This window comes from Marmota flaviventris, chromosome 3 (genome assembly GCF_047511675.1).
Source record: "Marmota flaviventris isolate mMarFla1 chromosome 3, mMarFla1.hap1, whole genome shotgun sequence".
Taxonomy (NCBI): Eukaryota; Metazoa; Chordata; class Mammalia; order Rodentia; family Sciuridae; genus Marmota; species Marmota flaviventris.
This window is the reverse complement of record NC_092500.1, coordinates 104,880,456-104,903,960: the sequence shown is the minus strand read 5'-3', so window position 1 is coordinate 104,903,960 and position 23,505 is coordinate 104,880,456. Positions and strand designations below refer to the sequence as shown.

Below are 23,505 nucleotides of genomic sequence, written 5' to 3'. Positions count from 1 at the left end.
TAAATACCGAACCCGACTCCCACCCCCTCCCCAAACCAGTAAGGGATTAACCTAGGCAAACTCTGCGACCCGCCAACAGCGCACTGGGCAGGAAGCGGGAGCCCAAGAGGAAGTCTGTGTAGGGTGAAGCGACCTCTCTCTGTCTGCAGCCCTAGGGAAACCCACGTGGAAGGAACGACCTGGAGATGTTGGGGCGGAGCTGAACGAAAAGGGGGCGTGAGGGCCGAGCCGGAAGGGGAGGTCTAGGGCCCGCCAGGCCACAGCTGGGCGGGGCGAAGTGGGAGGCGCGGGAGGTCTGCGCGAGCTTTGCTGTGCAGCGAACTGGACACCATGTCAGGGGGCAGCAGCTGCAGCCAGACTCCAAGCCGGGCCATCCCTGGCACTCGCAGGGTGGTCCTCAGCGATGGCGTGCAGCTGCCGCCCGGGGACTACAGCACCACTCCCGGCGGCACGCTCTTCAGCACCACCCCGGGAGGTAGGCACGGGCTGGGGAGTCGCACGCGGGCCCTGGGTGGACCGAGCGGGAGGGATCAGGAATCGCTGATTGGACTCGGCGCCCACACTCGAGGGCGCCGTAGCCAGAAAGAACGGATAAGGGGCGTCAGGGAGGCAGCAGTGGTCACGGAGTTGGTCTGCCTTCTAGGTCTCTGTGCGCATCGTCCAGAGCCCTGGCTGCAAAGTGTCCCATCAGTTTTCTCCTGCAAGAGACGGCGGAGTGTCCCCCAAACACTGACAAGCACGATTACAGGACTGCCACATGCCTAGGGATGTTGCAGTTTTGAGCGGGATAGGGTGGGGACAGGGTGGCCCACGGATCAAGGAAAGGCCTGGGCTGGAGTTCTAAAGCGATGGGCATTTTCTTTTGGAATAACTGCCTCTTGCAGAGCCCTTTTTACTTCCCGAGGACTCCTAGTGTTGCGTTGGACACGCGCCCTTTTACCAAAGCGTGGGGCCGAGGGTGCTTGCTTGAGCAGCGCTCCTCCCGCACCTGTGGCATGTTCCGTATTTACGCGTGTGGGATCCCCACGGAGGAGCCTGGCGCCGCTGGCAGAGCTGTGCGGAGGAACACGTTCCTCTGTCCGAGGGGAGGGGGTACCGTGTGACCTCCCTGGGAGTGGATGAGGAAGAGGAAGCTGAGCTGGCACCGGAGGGGGCCAGCCTTGAGCTGCCTCCCGGAGTCCCGCATTCCCTCCCAGCTCGGGAGTCCCAGCGCACAGGCGCTGATGAAACGTACCCGCCCGATTGCATGATGAAATCCTCGTGGCTCACCACTTCCCTCCCGTCGCCCCCACCTCCTTTTTCCTTTCTTCCCTCCCTTATGTGCTTAACGCTACTTCCCAAACTACTCGAGAACACTAGAGATCCTGGCGCACTGCTGAGTGGCGAAGGGGTGTCCCCGGGGGAGGGACTGAAGGCTGTCTCCTAGCCAGTCGCCAGGCCACCTACTCATTTTCTCAGGCAGCTGTTCCACCACCAGCGATCAGAGCCAGATGCGAGGTCTTTGGGACTACTGAGTAATCTTAGAGATTGTTGCCCAATCGTGCCTTTTATTCTGTAGATCGCCACGCCGGGGTCCCCGAAAGCTTGAGCACGTGTCTGTTGTGCATTGTCATACCGTTTTCCTAGATTGAACCAGAAATAGCAATCGGGTGAAGAAGAGGACACTGCTGTTTCTTTTATTAGAAAGTATCCCAGGGAAAGTTCTCAGGGCTCTTGCCACCCTTGACTTGAATTTTCTTTCCTTTGAGGAGCCCTTTTGTAGTCCATGTTGTTTCCCTTTGTCTTCCTCATGATGTTTAGCAGGACCTTTTCCTGATACTCTTGGAGTTCTTAGTCCTGAAAGCTCAAGTAGCCCTTTTTTGCCCCCTTTGTTGCTGGGTGCGATGAGATAGATGGGTAAGCAATAGTCAGGGGTACTGTTTAACTGTTTACCAAGGAACTTGGATCTGTTTCCCACTTTGGACTGGGACTTTTGGCATACCACAGCAAAATCTCCCTAAGGGTCTTTAGAAGCTCCCGCATCAGAGTTTAACATTAGTTTCTGAGGACAACTGGAAGAAAGCAGGGCTAGGAGCCCCAAATAGCTTTCTTTTGGCAATACTAGGGATTGGACCCAGGGCCACATGCATGCTAGACAAGCACTCCACTACTGAATTACATCCCCAGCCTTTTAAAATTTTTATTTTTTGAGACAAGCTCAAAGTTGACCAGGCTGGCCTCAAACCAGTAATTGGGTCTCCTGCCTGAGCCTCCCCAATAGTTGTATTGTGTTTTGTGGAGCCAGCACAAATCACAATCCATAACCTAAGGAAACCCAGCTTCTGCCAAAGTCTGCAAACTTGTTGGCCTAGGCATGAAATCTTCCTCCCAATCCCACTTCACCTCACCTGTTGAGGTAATGAAAAATGGTCACACCTTGACAGTCTTTTGTTCAACTCCTGAGTACTGTTCTTAGTCTTCTATGCGGGAATTATATGATGATGCCTTTAAATGCAGATTTTGATTTTGTAGGTCTGGGGTGGGACTGAGATTTTTGCATTTCTAACTAGCTCCCAGCTTTTGTTCCATAAAACATAATCTGAGTACTCAGGAATTCCTGGGATTCTATACAGCTTCCCTTGTCCTTTCAGATCTCTGGCAAAAAATGATGATTCTATATAGGTAAAATTTTCTTGAGGCTGGGTCTGGAGAGACACACTTTTGATAGAATGTCTGTATGGCTTACTTGCAGCTTTCCCTGAAGAGCTATTGCAATAAGTCACTCCAGCTGGGAATGGCCCTCAAGTGTCTGTCTCTCTGGAGGCTAAAAAGTGATCCATATCCATTCCTGTGGCTCTGTTTGCTTTCTATGGTCATTAGCCCTTTTTAGACTGAGCACTGAGCTGAGGCTAGGTATCCAGAGATTTGTTATGTGTGAATATTTGAGTCTGTGAAAATTCCAGTGATACCATAAACAACAAAACCTTCAAATGGGTCAAGAAATCTTTCCTCCTCCTTTGTCCATATCTACATTCCCAGCCTGTGTTGGATGTTTGACCCTAAAGAGTACAGGGGTTGCTTGGGTGAAAGTCATACCTAAGACCTGTACCATGGTAAGGTTAATCAGAGGTAAGCAGGTAGAGCTGCAGGTGTTAATTGCACCTTATTTTGTTAGACAAACAAAGTTCTGTGCCTGGGAAGCTGACCTTGGAGCAGCTGACAAGTCTCTGGTTATAGAACAGGCAGTGCTGGGAAGAAGGGAGGTATGCTGGGCACTGAAGCTAGAGTATAGCCAGTGTCCTGAGGCCTTAGTCATAGAGGGGAGAAGTTACTGTAAAAGACAGCTAAGGATGGGTTAAGAGCCTTTGGATATTAAGGCAATGAGGGAGATAGAATGGGCCCTTTTCTCACACTGACCTGAGCTTCCTTTTTTTAAAAAAAATTATTTATTATTATTATTATTATTATTATTATTATTATTATTATTAGTTCTGAGCTTCCTTTTAAAGTGGGACATTCTGCATTATGTCCCTCATTAAAGACTTTGACTGGGAGATAGGGTAGAACGGGAAACTGGTGTAGAGTACCCCAAACTCCCTCTGAGGTCTAAGCCTCCTTTTTTGTTGTTGTTGTTGTTTGTTTGTTTGTTGTTGTTATTGTTTGGGGGGCTTTTTTGTTTGTTTGGTTGGTTTTGGGGTTTTGCTACTGGGAATGGAACCAGGGGCACTTAACCACTGAGCTGCATCCCCAATCCTTTTTATTTTTTTACTTTGAGATAGGGCATTGCTAAGTTGCTGAGGCTAGACTTGAACTTGTGATTCTCCTGTCTCAGACTCCTGAGGCACTGGATTACAGGCATGCACTACTATTTCCTGGCCAAGACTTCTTGTTTTTAAGGCATTCACCACACCCAGACTTAGAAGAATGATCTCAACCCCAGCCTGGGGTTGCTAGTTAGAAAGATGAAGACACGCCTAAAATGGGATTGTAGATTTCCAAGAGAGTAGTATGGTTACCTGGGGGTGTGGCTCAGTGGTAGACTTGTCCAGTGTGCCTGGCTCTTGATTCCATCCCCAGCACCACAAAAAGAGAAAGTAGCATGGCCATTGTTGTGACTAGGAGAAATGGAGATGATGGCTTAAGGGCAAAGACTTTCAGTTATAAGATGAATAAATTCTGGGGAGCTAATGTTTAGCATGGTGACTGTAGTTAATACTATATTTTTATTAGAAATTAGCTAAGAGAGTAGACATGGAAAAATCCACAGTCACACACACACACACACACACACACACACACACACACTCCTAAGTGCAGTAATGGATGTGTTAATTTGTGGTAATCTTTCATGAATGTTTTGCAGTATGATAGCAAATCATTATGTTGTACACTTTGTATGCAGTTTTTGTAACTATTATATCTCAATAGAGCTGGGGACAAAAAGAATTATAATCATCAAAGGCATAGCTATAGAATGAAGTGATTGGACCTCCTCCTGCCCTTGGATCCTATCACCCACAGGACTTATGTGATACTCAAGTGAGAACTCTTCCCTCTATACTATTACCCTGAGAGGAAAGAGTCTTGATTTGATGTTGTTCCAGAAAATAAGATAGGAAAGAGTGGTGATACTGGAAACAGATTTTTTTCTTTTTCTTTTTCTTTTTTTGTACCAAGGATTGAATCCAGAAGCACTTAACTACTGAGTCCCATTCCCAGCCTTTTTTTATTTTTTAGTTTGAGACAGGTCCTTGCTGAGTTTCTGAGGCTAGCCTCAAACCTACAGTCCTCCTGCCTCAGCCTCTGGAGATGCTGGGTTACAGGCGTACGCACCATGCCCAGTTTGTACACGTGAATCCTTGCAAGTTCAAACAAATAAAAAGCTGTTACTTTCTGGTCTGACACCATATCGGTGTTCTCTCCATCATGATTCATAAGAAATTAATCACGTGTGTTTGTTTTCATGTTTATTCACTAGGTTAGACGGGAAGTTCTTTCAGAGCAGTCTTATTGGTCTTTATATCCCCACTATGTAATGCCAGGTGTTCAGAAGCTCGAGAATTGGGCTGAGGTGAAACTCAATGATAGAGACTTGCCTAGCACTTACCTAGTGCTGCAAGAAAAATAAAAGAAAGGGGTGGGGTGAAGATTTTAAAAGAATCCTGGAATGAAAGCATTCCCCTCTAGATAATCTAGTTTCTTTGTCATCATTCCTGGATGTCAGTTGGTTAATGATAATGTTTAAGTTTTCCTTTCAGTTATAGGGTATAATTTATCTCAGATGTACCAGGGGCAGATGCTAACTTTTTCTGAGTTTCCCCACTTATTTCCGTATTGCAGAGAGGCCTAGTACTCATATTACATATTCAGTTATTACACAAGGAGTCAAAGTAAGTTTTTCTTGTTCTGAGTCAGTATTGGGCCAGAGTCTCAAACTCTGGGATTCGTGCTTCTTATTTAACTGTTTGCACGAGCATTGCTGACTAGATGAGAATAGGCAACTGTGCCTACTGGCATTGGGGTGCTCAAGGACACAGCAAAAAGTGCACCTTGAAATCCATTTGGTATGTCCTTGTAATCTCACTGGGAGAGCCTAGATTCCAAGTCCAGAATATCAGGACTTCCTGGGTACTTAGGGACAGTTGACTGGGTAAAAATGGCTGTATCCGTTATATATTGTCATATAACAAGCCATCCCCAGAAGTCAATAACTTAAACAATGATAGTTTGTTATTGCTGTCCATTCTTTGGTCTGGTTGGGCATGACTGGCTGTTCTTTCCTGAGCTGACTCACATGCTGTGTGCAGTCAGCATCTGGATTGTCCTTATCCACATGTCTGGGACATTACTGGGAATAGCTGGAAGCCTGGGAGTTCCCTTGCTCTCACATCATTTTGTTCTCTTGGGCTCATCTTTAGTCTAGCATGAGCTTACCAAGATGGCAGTTTGCAAGGCCTCTTATGGCCTATAGCATCATTTAGGAAGTATTCTGTTGGCTAAAGCAAGGCACCAGGGGAGGGAAGCCTGCCTAGATTCAAGGAGAAAGGAAATAACTTCTGTTGAAGGAGAGAAGCCACCTGTTCCAACAGGTATGGGAGGAGTTATGGGGTCTGTGTTGTCAGCCTTCCACAAGAGTCAGACCTCAGAGGACAGTCCTTTGAAGGAATTTGGTGCTTGTCCTGATATATGGCCAGCAGAGACAGCCAGGTGAAGAAGCAGACTAGAATCCCAGGGCTGTGAACCAGCTGTTGGTTAAGAATGGCACAGCCTTCCTGAAAACATTGAGTCACAAATCCCATGCCTAACTTTCAAGGCCTTGTGTCCAGTGCCACACAGCCAACCTCACAGATGGCCACGATGTCAGGTCACCAGGCCTCACCTTGCCACTCCCCCCTCAGCCTGTCTCCTCCAAGGGTGCTGCTGGTCAGACTTTGGGGATACTCCTCAGAGGGGTTTATGATGGGCCTGCCTCTCCTGTCACTGCCTTTTGAGTGTCCTTGATTTTCTGGGTACTAGCAATAGGCTGGAGTCAAGTTTCTGTCCCCAGCAGTCCAAAGTCGGTAGGAGTGAGAATACAGAGGGTGCAGGTGCTTCAGAGCTTTGGTTTGGAGCAAACAGTGTAGAGGTTACAAACCAGGATTCTTGCCTTAAAGAAAACGTGTGTTGGGGCTGGTGGTGGAGCTCAGTGGAAATGCTTAGCACTCAGGAGACTCTGGGTTCAGCGTGTGTGCAGATGGACTTCTCTTTTTCTGTTCTTCAGCATGGAAGAGGAAAGTGGGCCTATATTAGTTTTCAGACTAGGTGGCTTAAACAATAAAATTTGCTAGACTAAGTGGCAGTTGGAAGACCAAGATGGAAGTAAAATTGGTTTCTTCTAAGACACCTCTTATTGCCTTACAGATGGCCACCTTCTCCCTTTGTCTTTAGTTAGTTCTTGCTTTGTGGGTCTGTGTCCAAATATCTTATGGGTTGTTTTTTGTTGTTAATTGTTGTTTTGGGACTGGGGGTTGAACCAGGGTTGCTTACCACGGAGCTATGTCTCCAGCCGTTCTTGTTTTTTGTTTTCACCCAAGGTCTCACTAAGTTGCTTAGGACCTCACTAATTTGCTGAGGCTGGCCTCAAATTTGTGATCTTCCTGCCTCAGCCTCCTGAGCTGCTGGGATTACAGGCTTGTGCCACCATGCTGATTTGGATTTAAATGTCCCCTAACGGCTCATGTGTTGAAAACTTGTTCCCCAGCTGATGGTACTATTGGGAGGTAATCAAAACTTTAGGAGGTGGGGCCTAGTTAGGAAAGACATTGGAGAGGTACCCTTGAAAGGGATACTTGGAACCCCATCTCTTTCTGTGCTTCCTGATTGTCATGAGAGGTACAGCTTTGCCCTGCATGGCCTTCTGCCAACGTGTTCTGCCTCACCACAGGTGTCAAAGCAATGCAGTCAGCCTAGCATGGACTGAAACTTCTGAATTCATGAGCCAAAGCCAGTCTTTCCTCTTTTGAAATTGTTTAGCTTAGGTATTTGTCAGAGGGACCCAAAGCTGAGATTTTTTTTTTTTAGAGACAGGGTCTCACTGAGTTGCTTAGTGCCTTGTCTTGTCGTTGCTGAGGCTGGCTTTGAACTCGATCCTCCTGTCTCAGCCTCCTGAACTGCTGGGATTACAGGCTTGAGCCACCGCACCCAGCTCTATTGACTGAGCTATATATCCCTATCCCTTAACCTAATCTTTTAAAAGACCTTTCTCCAAATGTAGTTATATTCTAGGTTATTGGGGATTGTCTTCGATGCATGAGTTTTGGGGGGAATACAGTTCAGCCTATAACAGCCGCTCCACATTCCCACAGGGACAGTTGTTGTTGCTATTTGTAATAAGAGACATCAGAAGGGCACTCCCTCTTGGTAGTGGATTTCAGGGATACTTTCACCCTCCTCTGAATACAGTGCATTTTGAAGTGCTAGGGGTTAGGTAAGGGATGGGGAAAGAGCTTGGCCAGCTTTGAGAATAATTGTTTTATCTGTTTTGTTCTGAAAGTCTCTGTAAAAACTTTGTCCCTCTTGTTTATTTTATTTTTTATCTTTTTTGCAGTGCTGGAGATCAAACCTAAGGCCATGCATATGGTAGGCAAGTGCTCTACCACTGAGCTACATGCCTTCAGCCCTTAATTTTCAAATAAACTGACCTGTTCTGTCACATGTCAGGGTCCCTAAGGGAGACAGACTAACCTAAGGGACCCTTTGCAACTGACTGATCACCTCCATTTGGTATCCATTAGCTTCATAAGATTCCTGGCCCCTGAGATATATTGGGATCTTGGTTCTGTTTGCAGAATCTGTGGGGCCAGAGGTGATGAAAAATCTTGGGCTAAGTGTGCTCTGCTTTCTTCACCAAGTTTTTCTGCCTGGCAAGTCTGTTCTGCTTTGCTAAATAGACTGCCCAGCAAGAAAAGCCATCCAGGCACATGCTTCTCCAGTGCATGTAGCCGAGAGGGAGAGAAGAGAGAGACAGAAAGAAGTCTAGGCGACTTGTCTGCGAATTTGCCTCCAGGACGACCTGGAACCACTGCTCAGAACTGGAGTACTTAGTTCACAGGCCACTGGCTTGAGCCTGAGCCCGGGCATTTAAACCTCCCCCTGAACCCTGTTGTGAAATGCTCTCCCTCTCCCTGGAATGGGAACAGCAGTTCTAGGAATTCTGTCCTTGTACTTTGTTAATCCTCATGTTCCCCATTCAAGGGGAAGTGTGCTTGAGCCAGGAGAGGCCCAGGGGAAAGTAAGGGAGGAACTGGGCTCAGTTTACAGATGTCACATCCAACAGCAGAATGTGGGTACAATAGGGGGATGGATGGGCAGGAACTCAAGGCAGGCATCTTCCTTTGGGGAACATCCTGTTCTGGACACACTGAAAGTCTAGGTAAAGGCTTGAAGACCCTTTTACTATTCCCAGTAGAAAGGAGCATTGGCTGAGAGTTGGTACCCCAGTCTGCCCTGCAATCTACCACCTCCGATCTATGCCTTGACAATTTTTAAAAATGGATAATATTTAGAATTGGAGTCAAGACTGAATGGGTCTAGCTGGGTACAGTGGGGCACACCTGTAATCCCAGTGACTCAAGGAGGCTGGAGCAAGAGGGTCATAAGTTCAAAGCCAGCCTCAGCAATTTAGTGAGGTCCTAAGCAATTTAGTGAGACTTTGTCTCAAAATAAAAAAGGGATGGGGGGCTGAAATTGTGACTCAGGGGTAGAGTGCTTGCCTAGCATGTGCGAGGCCCTGGGTTTGATCCTCAGCACCACATAAAAATAAAATAAAGATTTTTTTTTTAAAGCTTCATTTAAAAAAAGGGGGGGCCGGATGGAGACTTTGCTCAGTGGTAAAGTGTCCTGGGTTTAATCCCCAGTACTAAACCAAACAAAAAAGGCAGGCTGGGTCTACCTCTGGATGGATGGCTCAACCTTTCTGATATATTGATATATATCAATTTCCTCATCTGTAGATTGATGATAATAATGATGTCATCCTCCTTGTGGGGAGGGGAGTTATGGGAGGAACCATGGTATAGTTATGAGCACAGATGGGTATGATGAGTAACGACAGATAGTGATGGTGATTGATGTATGCATATCACATGAAAATCTAAGTGTTTATTCATGCAGTACATATACATACATTTATTTGTGTTCCTTGGCTTCTGAGGAGCTTCCTATTCCTGGCTTGTAATCTATCTCTCTTTTTTTTTTTTTTTTTTTTGGTACTGGGGTTTGCACCCTGGGGTGCTTTACCACTGAGATATATATCTCTAGTCCTTTGTATTTTGAAACAGGGTCTCACTAAATCGCCCAGGCTGACCTCAAAACTTGTGATTCTCCTGCCTCATCCAGGGATTATAGGCCCAACTCAAGGGTTTTTTTTTGGGGGGGGGGGGGCGTATCAGGGATTGCACTCTGGGGCACTTGACCACTGAGCCACATCCCTAGCCCTACTTGTATTTTATTAGAGATGGGGGTCTCACTGAGTTGCTTAGCACCTCAGCTAAATTGTTGAGGCTGGCTTTAAACTCTCGATCCTCCTGCCTTTGCCTCCCCAACTACTGAGGCACTCGGCCTCAAGCGATTTTCTGTTACATGGATATCATACTTTATTCTTGTAGGAGAATCTCCCCCGTCCCCTTTGGTTCTGGGGATCAGATCCTGAGTCGTGCAGATGCTAAATAAGCACTCTACCTCTGAGCTGCATTTCCAGCCCTCAGTGAATCTTGAGGGTTGTTATTAAGTCTTTATGATACTTTAGTGAGGTATGAATTTTGTTCTTATCCTCTTCTTGTAGCCACAACTCAGGTTGAGGGACTGGAATGTGGTGAGACCTGATTTGAGCCCAGAATTTCTGCCTGTAACCCCATACTATTTGCACATTTAAGCATCTGCCAAAACACGAGATCCTAAAAATAGATGGCACAAGGCTAGTGCTTTAAAAATAGTCTGACTGAGCCTAATACAACACCCTTTTTTACAGGTGAGGAAACTACACCCTGCCCCTTGGGTCCCCACATATCCCTCTGTTTGGAGACTTTATATATATACTATATATATACTGGACTCTAATCATTTGTTTTGGGGTTTTTGTTTTGTTTTTGATACCAGGGATTGAACCCAGAGGCACACAACCAATGAGCCATATCTCCAGTCCTTTTTATTCTTTTTAATTTTGAGACAGGGTCTTGCTAAGTTACCTAGGTCTTTGCTAAGTTGCTGATGCTGGCTCCTCCTTGGCTCAAGATCCTCCTCTCTCAGCCTCCTGAATTGCTGGGATTACAGGCATGCACCACTGCACCCGGCTCTATAACTTGAATCCTACTTGTACTAGCTTTATTATTTTTCTAACACTTTATTCAATTTATTTTTCTTTAGTACTGGAGATTGAACCCAGAGGCGTTCTACCACTAAGCTATGTATTCAGCCCTTTAATTTTGATTTGTATTATTATATTTTATTATATATCACATAATGTTGTATAGTATACACCCTACATATCATCATTAAATTATATATTGTGTGTTAAAAGGAAACTTGATGTCACTACTATATATGGGAAACCAGATTCACTTGCCATAAATAGAAGGTAACTATAAAAAGATACACAATGACAGTTTTTAAATTCTAGCTAGATTCCATTGCCTGCTGAAGGGGCTGAGCCTGAGGTCTGCTCTTTTGAAGGGAGTAGTCAGTAACTGCTGTTAAGGTATTAAAGACACATAGTGATGATTTGGACGTAATGGGCACAACATGAACAACCCGCTCTGTTCACTGTCATCTGATGCATCACAAGGATCTTGGGTCCCTCACCTTGGGAAACACTCCCTCAAATGGTATCACGGGGGCAGGTCTACATGGGAGGGGTCCTGGGTGTGGTTTAAGAATGGTGAATAATTCAGTGAGACAGTTCCTCACCTAGGGAGTAAGACTACCTTGTAATGAATAGAACACAGAGTGTACAAACTCTGAAGTGTGGTGACATCGGCAAAGGTAGCAGGGGGCTTCAAAAGGAAGAAAGCCTTTGTGAGGCAGGTAACCTATCTGCCACAAAGCCCCAGCAGCATTTTTGCTAGTCTGAGTGAATAGCTTCATTTTCCCTTTATTCATCTAGAAAGACCCTCATTGTTATACAAAATTACATATAAGAGGAAGTGAAGGGAAAGGGGAAAAAAAACAAGAGAGAGAAATGAATTACAGTAGATGGGGTAGAGAGAGAAGATGGGAGGAGAGGGGAGGGGAGGGGAGGGGGGATAGTAGAGGATAGGAAGGGCAGCAGAATACAACAGACACTAGTATGGTAATATGTAAAAAAGTGGATGTGGAACCAATCAATGTGAATCTGCAATATGTATACGGGATAAAAATGGGAGTGCATAATCTGCTTGAATCAAATGTATGAAATATGATATGTCAAGAGCTTTGTAATGTTTTGAACAACTAATAATAAAAAAAAAAAGAAAATGGGATTAAAGATACCTATTCTGAGTATCCCACAGGAAGTACTGTAAGGACAGGATGGAATAATGAATAGAAATGCATCTTTTCCACTTTCAAGTATGATTGTCATGGGTAATTAACACTGAACTCTGATGGGTGAGCAAGTTAAGGGATTTTAGGGACCAAGAGCTCTAAGAAGACAAAGGTGCACACCTGTAATCCCAGTGACTGGGGAGGCTGAGGCAGGAGGATCACAAGTTCAAAGCCAGCCTCGGCAATTTAGTGACGCGCTAAACAATTCAGTGAGACCCTGTCTCTAACAAAATATTTTAAAAAGAGCTGGGGATATGGCTCAGTAGTTAAGCACCTCTGGGTTCAATCCCTTGCACACACACACACACACACACACACACAAAAAAAAAAAAAGACAAAGGTACAGTCTGATGGCCAGTGAATGTTTCTTTCCAGTGTCAAGGCCGTGAAGAGGTGGCGGACTCCTAATATAGTCAGGCTGCTGGATGAGCCTCTCTCCTTCTTGGTCCAGATTTTTATAAGAGAACCAACTGCCTCTGTTGCAACCCTGCCTCCAAGAAGTGAAAAAACTGGCAGGCAGGGGGGGTTTAAGGTGGCTTTACCAACCTCCCTGTGCCTTTCAGGTACCAGGATCATCTATGACCGGAAATTCTTGATGGAATGTAGAAACTCACCTGTGGCCAAAACACCCCCAAGGGACCTGCCCACCATTCCTGGAGTCACCAGCCCAGCCAGTGATGAGCCCTCCATGGAAGCCAGCCAGAGCCATCTGCGCAACAGTCCAGAAGATAAGCGGGCAGGTGGTAAGTGGCCAGGCTCTTGCAGGCAGTCTCCAGGGAAGGGAAATGTCCTGTCCTCTGGGAGGAATTCCAGGGAGGGGAATGGTGGTGACCCTTTCCCATACTCTATGGAGCACTTCAGACTCCAGAGGGTGGGAGTTGGGATGGAGAGTAGAACTCTCAGAGGTACCAATTTTGTCCTTGAAAGGGGCCCAAGAACCCCAGGAAAGGTGATTTGACACCACCAGGTCATGTAAACAGCAGGAGCTTGTCTAAAATGGCAGTGACTTCACACGGTTTTCATAAGCATGGCCCTCTGTATAATTCCCCAAAGCATTACTGTGCATGTGCAATGCTTGGACTACACCCATGGTGCTCATGATGCAGGAGACAACTTAAGACGCAGTGTACTTGCCCTCTGTGAAATCACATGTCTACAAGATAAGAAACACATCCGGCAGTCTCCTGGCTGGGTGTTTGTTCCTTAGTGGATCCTCTATGAAGACATAGAAACAATGTGGCCCGTTGTCTTTGCAGCTTCGACATTTGGTAGCCAGGTGCTTCCTGGTATCCCCACCTCCCAAGTAATCAGAGCAGCCACCCTGGCAGCTATGTGTGTAAAGGGGCTCTTTGTGACCACATGACTAGCTTGCCAGAGCATCTGAGTTCTCTGCTATGTGGTAATGTATCATAAGCACTGCTAGATGACCTTAGTCAGACTGGAACCCACCGACCCTTCACTAGGCCCAATGCACAGGCTCAGACCCAGACAGGAAGCAGCTGGACCTTGGGCTAGGCTTGCTCTGCTGATAGCAGCAGAATTCATTTACCCGGGGCCTGCAGGATGTGATTCATAATCACCCTGGGAATGCCAACAGCCAAGACAGGCAATAGTTGCCTTCTCTCTTTTTTTTGAACCCAGGCGTCATGCATGCTGGGCAGGCGCTCTACCGCTGAATCATATCCCCAACCAGTTGCCTTTTCTTAGATTCAGGGCTGGAAGGGAGGTGAGCTGTAGTAGGAAAGTGGATTTGGGCACACAGAGAGAACAGTGTGACACATGCTATAAGGTGGTATGGTCACCTGACATTTGTTGAAGGATGGAGAGATTCATGGGTCATAGCACAAGGGATGAAGTCCACCAGCACCTGAAACTTGACTCACCATCAGCTGAAGGCTGTCACTCCCTGTTCACACACCCCTCCCAGTTTCTAGAACTGCTGTGGCCCATAACAAATGCAGGGTTGGCCTTGTATGCCAGGTGGCAGCTCTGAACCCCAAATAGTGGTCTAGTTCATCCCACATGGTTGTTAGTATAGGGTAGCGGGCATTTTAATTTTGTTCAATTAGATACAAGAAACCAAGACTCCTGCGCTTGAACCCATCTATTTGTGTAAATATAACCAGAAGAAAAAAGCCAGCTTTCCTATTTGGGAGACAGAGCAGGCATTTTACTATCTACTACCTTGGAGCAGCCCAGGAGACCATGAATGAGGCAGTTCCCTTTAAAAGAAAAAAAAAAATCTACTGAAGCATGAATTACTTGAAAATGTCACTGGAAAGAGGATGGAGGACACTGAGTGGCTGAATTGTCCAGATAACTGCTTTACTGCAAGGTCAGGCTATCCTACGGGCCGTAAGACGTAGGCCTAGTTAGCAGGTTACCTAGGGTACCATTTTCTTTCTTTCCTTTTTTTTTTGGGGGGTGGTACTGGAAATGGAACTCAGGGGCACTTTACCAGTTAGCCACATCCCCAGCCTTTTTTTTTTTTTTTTTGGAGACCATGTCTAACTAAGAGTTACTTAAGGTCTTGCTAAGTTGCTAAGGCTGACTGGCGACTTGTGATCCTAGTCACAAGAAACCACTAACCCTTATTAAAAATAAATTAGCTGGACATGGTGGCGCATGCCTATAATCCCAGCGGCTCAGGAGGCTGAGGGAGGAAGGACACAAGTTCAAAGCCAGCCTCAGCAAAAGAGAGGTGCTAAGCAACTCAGGGAGACCCGGTCTCAGAAAAATACAAAATAGGGCTAGGGGTGTGGCTCAATGGTTGAATGCCCCTGAATTCAATCCCCAAAACATACACATGTGCCTACATACATACTTACATACATAAATAAGCCAGATGTGGTGGTGCATGGCTATAATCCCAGCAACTTAACGAGGCACTAAGCAACTTGTGACATCCTGTATCAAAATAAAAGAAATTAAAAGGACTGGCAATGTGGCTCACTGGTTAAGCTCTCCAGAACCAAAAAGATAAAAGTAAAAATCAGAAAAATGCAGGAATGTCACTTCCTCTATGAGAGAACTTAGTGTCTATTCTTGGTTTGGGGATTAGGAAAGAGAGCATAGTCAGGCATGGAAGCTTCAGGCCTATGCTTCCAGGAATTCGTAGCCTAGTTCTGCCTTCCTTTACATTCTTTCCCATCATAAGGTTAGCCCATGTTCTTCTTAAAGGAACAACAGAATTAAGAAATAGGCCCTCTCCCTGGCCTCTAAGACATCAACACACCCATTTGCTCATTGCTTCCCTGCCCTCTGTCTCTTCTCTCCATAGGTGAAGAGTCACAGTTTGAGATGGACATTTAAGGAACCAGCCTTGAGATGGAGCAATGTTTCTGGGCCCCTCAGGCCCTTCTCGGGAGAAGAGTCACACCAGCCAGGCCTTATGAAAGTTTTTGTACTGGGCAGTCGTCGGGCTTGGGGTCTGCCACCCTGTTCCCTCACTCAGGGCACCTGCTCCCCTTTCCTCTTTGTGAACACCAGCACATACCTCCTCGTGCCTCCATTGATACAGGAGCTGCTACCCTAAAGGGAATGACTCTCTTACCCACCCAAGTGCCAGAAAGGGGTCACAGAGGAGCCCTTATGAAAGATCATCTGGCGCTTCCAGCCCCATCGTCTGGGACACACCCACCCTTTCCTTAGGTTGGGGTGCCTGGGAAAGCTCCCCTCCACTTCCCTAAGAGAGGAAATAAAAGCCACCCTCTCCCTAGGGCCAAGAGTTGGGCCCTGTCTGAGCTCTTTTCAACTCCAAGTGATAATTAATACCAGCTATTATCTGTTCAGTGCTTACGATGCATTTTCCTTTACATTATCTCATTTGATTCTCACACTGATTCTGTAGGTAAGTAGAGCAAGCACTATCTTTATTTTAACAGCTAAGAAGACTGTCATTTACTTGAGGGAAGCTAGTAAATGACACGTGGCACTAGGTTTGAGCTCGGCTACTTTTTTTTTTTTTTAAGTGGTAATGGGGAGTTGAACCCAGGGATGTTCTACCACTGAACTATACTCCCAGAACTTTTAATTTTATATTTTGAGACATGACCTTACTGAATTACTGAGGCTGGCTTTGAACTTGAGATCCTCCTGCTCAGCCTCCTGAGTTGCCGGGATTATAGGCATGAGCCACGGTGCCTGGCTGAGCACCTCTACTCTTTTTTTTTTTTTTTCTTTTTTCCTGTACCAGGGATTGAACCCAGGAACACTTGATCACTGAGCCACATCCCCAGCCCTATTTTGTAGGGTCTCACAGAATTGCTTAGCACCTCACTTTTGCAGAGGCTGGGTCCGAACTTGTGATCCTCCTCCCTCAGCCGCCCAAGCCACTGGGATTTCAGGCATGGGCCACTGCTCCCTGCTGCTGTTCCGCCGTGCTTGATCTTTTGTTTGCAGTGGCAGGTGCTACCTATTTTCTGGGCTCCCTGCTCTTCCCCCACCAAGCCTGTCAAGTGACCCAGTCACCTTCCCCCTTTGGGCCCATTCCATGTAAGAGTGAGAGGGAAGAGCCTGAGCCTTGGCCAGTGTACTCTGTGATCCACATGTACTTGATCTTTTTTTTTTTAAAGAGAGAGAGAGAATTTTTTTTAAATATTTATTTTTTTAGTTATCGGCGGACACAACATCTTTGTTTGTATGTGGTGCTGAGGATTGAACCCGGGCCGCACGCATGCCAGGCGAGCGCGCTACCGCTTGAGCCACATCCCCAGCCCCTGTACTTGATCTTTGTAGAGTGATTCCTTTGTGTGAGTCATCTTTGGAGACAAATAAGATAGGCTCTCTGCCTTGAGGATTTCATTGAAATGTAAGATTTACTGATAAGGAGGCATAAATGGGATTATATAGGATTGGCTACCAGTGAATGGTCTATGCAAGTGTTAAATCATACAGGGGAGCTGGGTGCGCCACACTTGTAATCCCAGCAGTTTGGGAGGCTGAGACAGGAGGATTGCAAGTTTAAAGCCAGCCTTAGCAGAAAAAAAGGCTCTAAGCAACTCAGTGAGACCCTGTCTCTAAATAAAATACAAAATAGGGCTGGGGATGTGACTCAGTGGTCAAGTGCCCCTGAGTTCAATCCCCCCCAAAAAAATGTAAATCACGCAGGGGGAAAAATGGAGGTGATGTGCAGTTGCCCCCCACCCCCAGGAGTTTGGAAGGAGGTAGGTATCCAGTGTTATGGAGGTCAGGTGGTCTTGGGAAACCAAGATGTACAAGGATGGAACATCAAGGAAGCTGCTTTCTTTGGACACAGCAGGCAACTTTTGTGGGCAGGGGTGGCTTTTACAAATAGCCTAAGAAAGGCCATGTTTGTAGGATGTGCTGGAGATGGACGGCCTTTGACCAAGAGGCAGTGGCTAATGTGGGCTGGATAAGCTGTGGGTTCAAAGCGTTTGTCAGCCAGCCCCTTTTGGGGCAGCAGGCCTTCAGTGGCCAAGGGCTTTTGTCAGATTTTTTTCTGACCCCACCCAAGGACTAATTGCAGCTGGAATCTACATGTCTGTTGGTGGCACATGGAAGGACCCAGCCTTTGGTATGTAGAATGCAAGCACGGAGCATAGCCTTTTCTTCAGGATGGAAAAGTGAGGCTAGGGAGGCACTGCCACAAGAGCAAAGGCAACAGTGGATTTTAGCTAGGACAAGTGAGAGACTGGGTCAGCCCTCGATCCCTTAGCTTTCCGATTAAATAATCATCTCACCCCTGGCATCCTATTGGTGGTCTCGCTCACCATTCTATACTTATTATCAGATCTAGTCCCCTCCTTGGTTCTATCTCTCAGGGTCAATTACCTTATTTACAGGATCGAGAATTTGACTTTTCTTGGGGCTGGGGTTGTGACTCAGCGGTAGAGAGCTTGCCTAGCACATGTGAGGCACTGGGTTCTATTCTCAGCACCACATAAAAATAAAAATTATTGTGTCCACTTATAATTAAAACAAATATATATATATATATATATATATTTTAATTTTGGCTTTTCTGGTATTTGAGGGGCCACAATGATAAAATATTCAGAATATCAGGTACAGGGGTGAATACCTCTAATACCAGCGACTTGGGATGCTGGGGGAGGAGGATTGCAAGTTTGAGGCCAACCTGGGCAAGTCAGCAAGACACTGTTTCAAAAACTGTGCGTGTTGGGTGGAGAGGGGTGTGTTGGGGTAAAGCTCAGTGGTAACATGCCCTTGGTTTAATTCCCAGGACTAATATGAACTTTCCACCTGAACAAAAAGTATCCACTGAAAGACCTAGATATTTCTTTTTTTTTTTTTTTTTTTTCTTTTTTGGTACCAGGGATTGAATGCAGAGGCACAACCACTGAGCCACATCCCCAGCCCTGTTTTGTATTTTATGTGGAGACAGGGTCTTACTGAGTTGCTTAGCACCTCACTTTTTGCTGGGGCTGGCAAAAAGTGAGGTGCTAAGCAACTCACGATCCTCCTGCCTCAGCCTCTGGAGCCACTGAGATTACAGGCATGCACCACCGTGTCCAGCTAAGACCTAATATTTCTTGAGCATCAATGCTGGCTAGGTGATGTGGAGTGCCAACCATCTGCAGCCCAGTTCTTGTGCCCAAAGAAGTGAAATCTTGGGGGAGAGTGTTTGATACTGTTGTGGTCCAAATTGACATTCCTATGTACCAAGCCTAAAAGTTTTGCAGAGATGGTTACTCCAGGAGATCATCATAGCTTGGCTTTCTCATTGCCTCTGGCATCACCAAAACCTGTTTTTCCTTTTGAAGAACACAGTGACAACTGTTGGTAGATACCATGCCCCATGATCGAGGAAATACAAGGAAGTGTTTTTAAGTTATGTTGTGTGTTCCTGTTGAGTTTACATCCTGATTGGGAGATGAAAGGTACTAGGAGTTGTTAAGGATCACTCAGAAATGTCGTGATTACCAATGAACAAAGGTAGTGTCAATGTCATAAGTCTAGGAATCGGGTTTGAGAAGCCTTCATGGAGGACTGGTAGATTTTCATTTAGGAAGGGTAGGATTACGAACGGTCTATGGTATTAGGCTCTGAAAACATTTTAGCAGGAGGAATGTTGGAAGCATTAGATTTCCCATACACAAATGAAGAGGCTCAACCAGTCAGTGGAGATGGGAATGGGCTGTATTAGAAAAGGAGGCTTGAGAGCACTTGAGCTAGACGGAAGAGAGAAATGTCTTGGAGGTTTCTGGTCTGTGTGACCCAGAGGAGAGATCAGAGAGTGCTGGTTTAGGAATTATGTAGAATGGAGGAATTATGGATAATGGCTCCATGGTAGAGTGCTTGCCTAGCATGCCTAGCATGCATGAGGCCCTGAGTTTGATCCCCAGTACCAAAAAAAGAATTATACAGAATGGATGCCAAAGATGTCCAGCTGTTTTCACAGCTGTGGGAATGCTCAAGTAGCCAGACTGTTTCTAACTGGGGCCATCTTCTGGCACTCTCCAGTATGACATTGATCAAGATGACTCAAGGAAAGGCCCAAGTCCACATGGCCAACAAAAAAGTCCCTCATGGTGCTGCCTGAAAACTAGTAGTACTTAAGGAAGGGTGGTCTTCATCAATAGACTTGGCAAGTGGTCTTTGCAGCTAAATCCATCCTCACTTTCATAAGCATTTACTAAGCATCAATAGCATGATGCTAGACCTCAAGGTACTACAGGAGAATTTTTATACAATGTCTGAGAAGAATAATCAAGGAATCATGATTGGGTGAAAATAAACTGATAAATATTGGAGCAGGGACAGTCAATGGGAAGGACAGGCTGGAGAGGAAACTGTATAAGCAAAATGGAGAGGCACTGATCTAAGCACCAGGGATAGAGCACTAAGAATATTTGGATATGTTAGGCTATGGTGAGTTGCATAGCACGTGGTAAGTTTGTAGATAGCATGGGATTCAACTGTTTGAACAAAAAAAAAATGGAATATCATGTATATCTGGATCTTAACTACAATCTCATCTATGATCCCCAGAATTTAGGAGGTAGGAATTTTTAGTCCTGTGTTAAACATCCCCATGCCTAGTGAAAGTCAGAACTGGGATTCCAACTCCTGTTTGTCCAGCTCCAAATCCTGTGCTCTTTATGCCATGCTGTGTCTGTGCTAATTCAGACCAGAATGTTAGTTGGAGATGTTAGAACAAATCAGTGACTGAATGGTGTTAAGGTAGACAAGGTGAAGGAGAGATTGAGACTCATTAAGATATTTGGGGTGTGTGTGGGGGTTGGAGGTGGAACATGGATATGGGTTGAAAATAGTGCCTACTGTGTGTGAGGCGCTGATCTAAGCATCAGGGATAGAGCACTAAACAAGCCCAGACTTGAAGGAGCGGAGCTTCCTTGGAATGGAACATATCCTTAAGGATTGGTGCCAGGTCCTGTTTTGTGTATTCGGTTTTCATTCCTGAAGTGTCAGACCTGGCCTGGAAATGCAGCGGTTTTGGGTGAATTTTGCCTCTGAGACAGACCAACCCCTTCCTCAAGCAAAATACCCACCTTCTTTTCTGTGGGACAGTTCATGGAACAGCCAGCACCCACCCCAGTGAAGGCATTAGATACTTCAGATTCTGGAAATAACTAACACAGCCTTTTATCATCTGCAAGAGGCTGAAGGAATATAAATAAGGTAAGGAACCTTTTCCTACAGATTAACTGGAAAAGTTCTACCCCTAAAAATGAGTTTTTTTTTCTGTTTTTTACACAGGGGTATGATTTCTTTTATTATTATTATTTTCTAATTGTAAGCAGAATGTCTTTATTGTTTATTTTTATGTGGTGCTGAGGGTCAAATCCAGTGCCTCATGCAAGCAATCTGCCACCAAGGAGTATGATTTCAATGTGCCCTGCAGAAAGAGTTGGGGTACAACGAGGACTCTTGCACTAGAGCAAAGTAGAGGCAAATCCTCCTTCCCTCATCTGGGTTCAGGGTCCACAGCATAGGAAGCAGTTTTTAGGGGAGGAACCTATTGAGTTCTTACTTGTTCCTTAGGTTCGGAAGAGAGGTTTTCAGAATCTGGTAGTAATCTGTTACTGCCCCCTGCTGGAAGAGTTCATTAAAGCAAGGAAGGCGGCGTAACTCAGAAATGATTTCAGATTGTGTTAGGTGAAGTGAAAGATGCCAAGTATATTCAAGACCTAACTACACTTCACATTCTCTCTCTTGTGGTAGGGAAACTGGTCCCTCAACTCTTGAAAGGAGTACTATGGGACAAGTTTTGCAGACAGGAGTGGCCAGAATCATTAGCAGAACCAAGGATAGAATGTTCTGGTGCTGCCCAGACCTAAATTGGGGACAAATTAAATGATGGCCCTGCCTCCTCCCTCATCAAGGCTTAGCCAGGTGTGAGGCCATACTGCCCTCTGATCCTCGGCTCACCTTTTAGGCCAGTAGTAGGCAGCTGGTTCCTTCCTCTAAGGAACTCTGCTAAGAAGAAAGTTTACCTCTGCCATGGCTCTTTGTCCTGGCATGGAAACCTTGTCCTTGTCACTCCATTCTAAATGTGAGAGAAGAAAGATTGCCTTCTAAAAGGAATACCTGGGCTGTTTGAAATTTGTTCTTTAGCCTCTCTAGGATAGGTCCAGATTTGTTTTGGGATTATGAACATAGATGTAGCCAGTAACTCCCCAACTCTTAAGACAGTTTCATGTTCTGAGCCCTTTAAGAATCGGCTAGGAAGTCTGAGAGCTGTTTACTAGCTCCTGAGCGGAGCCTCTCACCTCCAATGTATAAACATCTACAGTATGTATTCTACAAAGCTGAGGTCCTGCACAGCACAGCAGTATGAAGTGATGTTGTGATCTATGTATACAGATTAAAACAATTAACTCAAACTAATTGGCATACCCATCACCTCATTTTGTGTGTGGTGATCTCAGCAATTTTGAAATATACAAGGCACTATTTAGATTTTGTTTTCCTTTTTTTGGTACTGGGGCCCTAATCTCATACATGCTAGGTGAGCACTACCACTGAACTACCTCCCAGTTCCTAGTATACTATTACTAGCTAAAGGACAAATATTCTTTAAGCCTGATGAACTTTGCTACACTCACTCAGTTTATTAACAAATTATATTAGCAGCCAGGCAAAGTGGCACACTCCTATTATATCAGCAACTCAGGAGGCCGAAGCAGGAAGATCATAAGTTAAAAGCTAGTCTCAGCAACTTAGTGAGGCCCTTAGCAAATTAGTGACACACTTCTGTGTTCTGTGCCCCCAGATCAAAAGAAAAAAAAAATGCTGGGAATGTAACTCAGTGGCAAAGTGCACCTGGGTTCATTCCCCAGAACCAAAAATATGTTAGTGGGGCTGGGTATATAGCTCAGTTAGTAGTGTGCTTGCATGCACAAGGTCCTGGGTTCAATCCCCAGCACCACACATACACAAACAAAAAAATAGCAGTTCTCTTTGTGTGTTGGGGTGGGGGTGGGGGGTTCAGGGATTGAACTCAGGGTCACTTGACCACCTAGCCATATCCCCAGCCCTGTTTTGTATTTTATTTAGGGACAGGGTCTCACTGTGTTGATTAGCACCTTGTTTTGGCTGAGGCTGGCTTTGAACTTGCAATGCTCCTGTCTCAGCCTCCTGAACCACTGGGATTACAAGTGCCTGGTGGTGCTCATTTAATATAAGGAAAAGGTAAGTGTGACTTTGTCCTCCATAAATGGCATCTATACTAAATCATCCTTTTGCAGTGTCCAGAACCATCCTACAATAAGCCAAACCTTTGAGAAGCAAAAGAGACTTTTGTGGAGGCACCTTATAGGATATATATTATGTGGTTCCCCCACTTCCACCTCTTCACCCCTAGGTAGGTTTGAGAAATCTCAAACCTCAGAGAAATAAGATGGCACTGCCAAGCTGAATGTGGTGTCACATGCCTGTATTCTCAGGTATTTGGGAGGCTGAATCAGGAGGATCCCCAGTTCAAAGCCAGCCTCACCAATTTGTCGAGGCCCTAAACAATTCAGCGAGATTCTGTCTCTAATAAAATATAAAAAAGGACTGGGGATATGGCTTGGTGTTTAAGCACCCCTGGGTTCAATCCCTGGTACCAAAAAAAAAAAAGAAAAGATTTATTCGGCTCACTGGTGGAGAGGCTTCTGTCCTTGATTTTTGGGCCATATTGCTTAGGACCTGTAACAGCACATCATGGCAAGAACACACAGCAGAGCAAAGCCATTCACCCCAGGGGTTGGGGTTGTGGCTCAGCAGTAGAGTGCCCACCTAACATGTGTGAGGCCCTGGGTTTGATCCTCAGCACCACATATAAAACAAAGGTATTGTGTTCAAAGTACAACTAAAAAATATTAAAAACAACAACAAAATTCACCTCGTGCCAGTGAATTGGGTCAAAGTCATGTCCCATGAAGAGCTCTCATTAGGCCCCACCTCTTAAAGGTCCCCCCATCTCCCAACAGTGCCCTGGGCTGGGACCACACCTTTAACACATGGGCCTTCCAGGTCCAT

General features: G+C 45.7%; 1 protein-coding gene across 1 annotated transcript; it reads left to right on the top strand.

Annotated features, from left to right (window-relative positions):
• The first annotated feature begins 274 nt into the window (after positions 1-274).
• Positions 275-15,779, top strand: Eif4ebp1 (eukaryotic translation initiation factor 4E binding protein 1). Its single transcript, XM_027939302.2, has 3 exons — positions 275-475; positions 12,600-12,779; positions 15,317-15,779. Exons 1-3 carry the CDS (start codon positions 331-333, stop codon positions 15,346-15,348), a joined length of 357 nt encoding a protein of 118 aa, XP_027795103.1. The 5' UTR covers positions 275-330; the 3' UTR covers positions 15,349-15,779.
• The last annotated feature ends 7,726 nt before the right edge of the window (positions 15,780-23,505 follow it).